This window comes from Pogonomyrmex barbatus, unplaced genomic scaffold (genome assembly GCF_055798465.1).
Source record: "Pogonomyrmex barbatus isolate J1 unplaced genomic scaffold, ASM5579846v1 scaffold5, whole genome shotgun sequence".
NCBI classification, from domain to species: domain Eukaryota; kingdom Metazoa; phylum Arthropoda; class Insecta; order Hymenoptera; family Formicidae; genus Pogonomyrmex; species Pogonomyrmex barbatus.
In genome coordinates this window covers 9,663,660-9,669,676 of record NW_028297149.1, presented here as the reverse complement: position 1 = coordinate 9,669,676, position 6,017 = coordinate 9,663,660, and the positions used below count along the sequence as shown (strand labels likewise).

The window sequence follows — 6,017 nt, the reverse complement described above, 5'->3', positions numbered from 1 at the left end:
TGGCACTGTCAATATGTAGAAGTCGGTATGCAAGTGGTATCGCGAGTACGTCGCGCGCGTTCACGCACGCGGCGAACGCGCCAACACGCATGCCGTGAAAGCAGGATATGCTGATCGGTAAACATTGACCGCTACCTTCGCCATCCTAGACTACTTGTCGATGCAAAAAGGAAGGACGTGCGCAATAACGTCCACTCATAGCGTAACGCGCGCGATGCAGGCTTTTCTCGCGCGGCTTTTGATATCTAGACTAGAAGAGCTTTTTTAACATCTATGCACATTGTGAATTTCATTGATATCGAGAATGTTTGTTTCCTGGGATTTTTACGTCGAATCTGTGGCGTTGAATCCGCCGGCGACCGAGAGATTTCTCGTGGAAATCGGACAGACTGTCTCGTTTTAATCGTATCGCTATTCCTGCCGAGAACGCATAAGGGCGAGAATCAGTAATGAGTGCGTTACGGATTTCTTCCCTGCCTCGGCATCGCCGGCAAAAACTCGCTCTCGATTCGATCCACGATGCCGGAGGACGAAGGATGCGAGGAGGAGGTCGAGAGAGTCCAGCGTTGGACCGGCGATCTGCGCGAATTAATCAAATACGCGAGCGATTTATCTTCGTTACACCCACGTGAGCACCCCGGGGGGACGCGTGTGTAACCGGGGTGACGAAGCCCTCGCGAACAACCGGCACTGGTAGAAGAAAAACGTGGCCGTGCTACATGTGCACCTTGCGTGATGATTATTGTAAATAAAAATAACGTTTTATGCGACGAAAACAGCGCGCGGCGATGCGAGGTTTAGTTTTCCCTCAAGTTGCACAGCTATATAATTCTTGCTATTTACTTTTTAGCTTTATTAACTTCAGAAGATATGGCGAAACTTGTTTCTGTCTATAAATTTTATGCGTTGCCATAAAATAGACACATAGGAAAACTCATTTGGATTCGCACCATTTAAGTCTCGTGCAATAAAGTTTCAATATGCATCAAAATTTTTATTCTCCCGTGATTAATTACGATTGGAAAATTTCTTCTTATATGTTTACCATTTGAAAGTCTTATTTTATACCAACTTGCGATATTTGAACGATCCGTCGATCTCGGTAACTTTTTTTAGTGCGGGATAAAAAAATTCAAGCCGCGGTATTCTGTATTCGAAGGAGGAACGCGCGATTCGTGCGCGCTTTGATTTTATTATACCTCAAGATTTATTACCAAATATGCGTATCTTAATGGCTAGCTTTCTCGCCACGGCGGCTTACACGGCGGGAAGGGACACAGATTTGTCCGGCGTGTCATACCCTTCCGAAGTTGCGCGTCGAAATCCTTTTGCACGGGCAGGATGCTCGAGCGGTATCTCGGCGTATCGGGATGCGGAGTAAATCGTAATTATATACGGGGAGTAGTACAGGATCGGCGGGCCCTCCTCTCGCGACGGAGAGCCCGTGGAAAAAGATCACGCGGACGTTTAATAACACGGGTACCGAATGCTGATGGGTAAAGGTATCGCCGTGGATATAAAACGCGTACGTCTTCCAGACCAGTCTCCTCGCGGTACCAACGCATACGCGTAATTACACGCGCGCCGCGCGCGTATGCGTTCACGCAAGTGTTTCGATCCTTCGCACATACATTTTACGAGTGAGCCGATCTGAGCGTAGGTATGCGAATTACCCCGAACACTCGTATGAGTATGAGTCCTGCCCGCGCGCGCGAGTATACAGGGTGTCTGACCGGACAATCTTTCGGATATTACGAAACGAACTGAGGATGATGAGGATTGTGCGGATGCTCGCGGAGTTATTTAGCGTTGAGAATTAAGGGACTTTTTCGCGGATCAGATGCCTCTCGTAGCGAGCTTGTTTTAATTCCAAATAAAATGTTCGCCAAAGTGTTGGGCACCGCTGCGCCGAAGCGTCCGCGCCGTTATTCGCGCGTATGTGCATATATGTATATATATATGTGTGTGTGTGTGTGTGTGTGTGTGTGTGTGTGTGTGTGTGTGTGTGTGTGTGTGTGTGTGTGTGTGTGCGCGCGCGCGCGCGCGCGTGTGCGTGCGGATACGCTTTCCACACTGTCGCGTGCATCGACACGCGAAAGGGGAAACGAGAGAAAAGGAATGAGTTGGATCGAGTATAAATAGCGGTCTATAAATTATGCCATCCACGTATGCGACCGAGTACATCTTTAAGGCACTGGTCGAACGGTCGACGTCACCCGATGTCACCGACGACATTCGATATAGACGACATAGACGACATCGTCGACGCGGACGTCACAGACCGTGGAAATGGACGGCTAATCTCTCGAGCCAACTCGTCGGGATGACAATATCCGCCGTCTATCTGGTTTTTCCTGTTACACCGTGAAAAAAAATTGATGGGAATCGGCGGAAGGCGATCTCGTCGCGGTAGATCTCACAGCGGATTTGTCGAAACGCATCTAGGAAGAGCAACATTCCGCATTCGAGTAGTCGCAGTTCCTGTTTTGGTCGAGACCACGCGCCGACGATCGAGCCACCGACCGATCGATCGGTCGATCGATCGATCGCGGCAATTATCGGTACGCGTGCTGTGCGTGCCTTACCCGCGTGTGTGTACGATGGGATACCTCTGTAATTGGATATGGCCTCGCGACGTGTTTTCGCGACGCGACGTCGGATAACGTGGAAAGGCCCATGCGGCCGTAATGAATTGCCGTTGAACCGGATTTCATACATCATTAATAAAACGGTTAATTGCCGATTGCGAAAAGTAAACTGAAGGGACGCTTTTTCATCAATTTGATTAAGATCCTTTTTACGTCGAGACGACGTGCGCTAATGATCCGCCTTTGACAAACTAATGATTTGAGAGGGGCCTCCCTGAAGTAAGCTGTCCAATTATATCGTCATCATCTATCAAGCGGCGGATCGGGGACATGTCTCAGCGCGACGCGTTAGATCTAATAAACAGATCGTCGCGTATCTTCCGGCACCTCGCGCGATAATCCCGATTTTATTGTTCCGCAAACTGTAGAACCCTTACGATTCTTGGCGTGCCGGACGTGGGCGTGCGGATCGCCAACGGCGTTCAGTTACATCGGAGATGCGAAAATGCGCTCGCGCCGCTCGAATCGTTCATCACGAAATTGCATTTGGTAGCGGGTAATGGCCGATCGATTTGGCCTATTAATTGATTCCGAGGCAGCGGTACCAGCGCGAGAAGGTTGACCGAGGTCGATGTCGTGGAATCGATAAACCGTCATCATTCATCCGTCGATACTCGTTCACGTTCACGTGGGTGTGTTGGAGCGGCACACGTGCCGCATTTGTTCTGGCCGTGCACGGCGAACGATCGGGACTTCGTATTGTCGTACGATCGCACGGAGGCCGAGACCGCGGGCCATCTCGTCCGTTCGTGTGCGACCGTCACCGAAGATCTACCGTGAGATCGTGCCGCCGATCGGACACGATCCTTCGAGCGCAACGCTCCCCGATCGTAACCGTGACGAATGAGATCTCAGCAACGCGCGACAGCTCTCGCCCGAAGGATCTACTTAGTGGCGCACCCGGTTAGCTCCCTTTCACGATGGACCCAATGCCGCCGTAGTTTTAATGGAGAATAAATTTGCTCACTTTTTTTCTTTACACGTGTGTAGTAAGATGTCTCGACTTCGTCTCTAATTTTTCGAAGTTGTTTCGTGACACGAAGCGACCGACTGTCACGTTGCTGGCGATCGTCGGAGGCTGCACGTTCTCCATTCTCCAATCCGTATTCCTCTGGCATATGTATCTTGCTTGCACGCGAGAAATCTTTGAACTCACGCCGCATGAGAATTTTTCTAACGGTCGGTGCGTGAATAGTTTCGCTCGTTGAAGATAATATCGTTGATATCGTAAAAGCAAATCAATTTGACATCTTCATTAGAACTCCGCGGAAGATCGACAGATGAGAAACTGACTTTAACTAGTTATCGATCTCTCGGTTTAGCTTATGAACGCGACGTAAGTATCGTGATTTAATAGCAACTCACGTCGATCAACTCAATGTCTGGTTAACCAGAAGCCATTATGAAAACTAAGTTGCGATAATGCACATCCCCATGCAAATGCAAACCGGAAACTTAACTACTTTTTGATACCCGCGTCATAATTTATCGAGATTATTCCGATATATAACTGTTTTAATTAGTCCCCACCGAACGAGGTGGACGATGAGACTTATTATGAATAAATTAACGCAATATGTGTTTCTCTTCCCTCGTTTAAAGCTATTTTTTCCCCTTTTATTTATATCTGATGCATGTATATCTGTATACATTATTTAAATTATGTATTCTGCATTTCCAGGCGAACGACCAAGCAGGTTTTATCTGGTAAGAGAGGAAACTGATCTCACGCTGGATTCCAACACGGGGATGCCGAGGATTCGACAGCCACTCGATCGGGAATCACGTGACAAATACATTCTCAGTATCGAGGCACGTAACTTCGGCTCCGTTGGATACTGCCAGGTAAATTGCGCATCCTCCAGATAATCAACGTAGCTCGGTATTAATTTCATAATCATAGCCATTTATCCGTCTTCAATATATATATATATATCTTGAATATATACATATAATAATTCTGAAGCGTGCGAAAAGCTCCAGTCACTAGGTTTTTCTGCGTTCCCACCGATATTATTATATTATTATATTAATATTCAGTGAGCAACGCGCGCGTGCTTGTTAGCGAGTTACTATCGTATTTGAAAAAAATGTGAAGAGTTTAATTTGCCGTTTATCGGTTTCTCGTTAACGAGGCATGCTTGCCGCTTGCGTGCCGTCGTGAAAAACGCATTGTCGAGTCGAATCTGAGCGGAAGAACGAGCTTACATGACACTCGGCCGTGTTCCTCTTTCCATTACAGTTGGAACTAATCGTGGAGGACGTGAACGACAACGCGCCGTCATTTCGCACGAGTACCGTCCGTATCTCAGTGCCGGAATCGCATCCTCTCCACGTGCCCCTGTACGTAGCGCACGCTACCGACCCGGACATCACGCCGTTGCTGCCGATACGCTACGTTCTCGGCCAAAATAGCAACGATCTGTTTGGGATAGACGCGCGCACCGGCGAGCTCTATTTGGTCAGGCGATTGGATTACGAGACCCAGCAGAGGCACGGTCTCCTGATAAGTGCCCTGGACGGCGCCGGGCTCTCCTCTAACCTTACCCTGAGCGTCGAGGTGCAGGATGTGAATGACAACCCCCCAGTGTTCGAGAGGAACGAGTATCACGTGGAAGTTCCCGAAGGCGCCAGGCTCGATTCTCAGGTGAGAAAAATCTTCATTACACGCCCGTCACGCGGATATTTGTTTGTCGAGAAGATGCGGTAGGGTTCTTCGAAAAAGGATGTGAGAAAAGAAGAGAGAGAAGGAGGGAGGAATGGAGAGAGAACGAGATAGCAGGAGAGAAAGAATTTCTGGATCGGACGGTAGAGATGGTAAAAGTTAACAACTTCTCTCTTCGGTCTTTCTTCCGCTCTTCATCGGTATCTCTTCGCGGTCGAGGCGATAGTGCCCTTTTTTTCTTCCGCGGTCGAATTCTTTTTGCTCCCGTGCGTCGAAACGTTACTTCTGCCGTCTCAGGGATGCGTAATTTTATCCGGGACAACCAGGAAGAACGTGCTCGTGAACTCTCTGCCCCCTCTCGCATCGCGAGGCATATGCTGCAGCTACCGCTCGTCTACTCCCTTTCCGGATAGCTTCTTTCGAAAGAGAAGGGAACGGGAGAAGGATCTGAAGAAGAAGAGGAAGAAGACGTTGACTCGCGAAGTTCAGCATATAGGCAAAGAGAGAATTAACTCCGCGCCGACTAGGAGCGGAATTAACTGGATGTTGAATCTCACGTTGCAGCGAGATTAGCCGATGTTACTTCGTCCGAGGTTGCCCGACCACGGACCAGTTCGGAGCCGAGAGATGGATAGGGAATGCCCGATAATCTGATACCCAGCGCGCGGCATGTTGCCGCGGCTGATACCGATTGCGAGCAGCCG

The 6,017-nt window shown here is 49.0% G+C and overlaps 1 protein-coding gene across 13 annotated transcripts in view; it reads left to right on the top strand.

Annotated features, from left to right (window-relative positions):
* Positions 1-6,017, top strand: part of ds (dachsous cadherin-related 1) — a 305,901-nt gene that overhangs the window by 266,739 nt on the left and 33,145 nt on the right. For all 13 annotated transcript variants that reach the window (XM_089081625.1, XM_089081628.1, XM_089081632.1 and 10 more), the window contains 2 exons: positions 4,330-4,493; positions 4,891-5,295. In XM_089081625.1, coding sequence (XP_088937751.1) covers positions 4,330-4,493; positions 4,891-5,295 — 569 coding nt within the window. The remainder of the gene's footprint in view (positions 1-4,329; positions 4,494-4,890; positions 5,296-6,017) is intronic.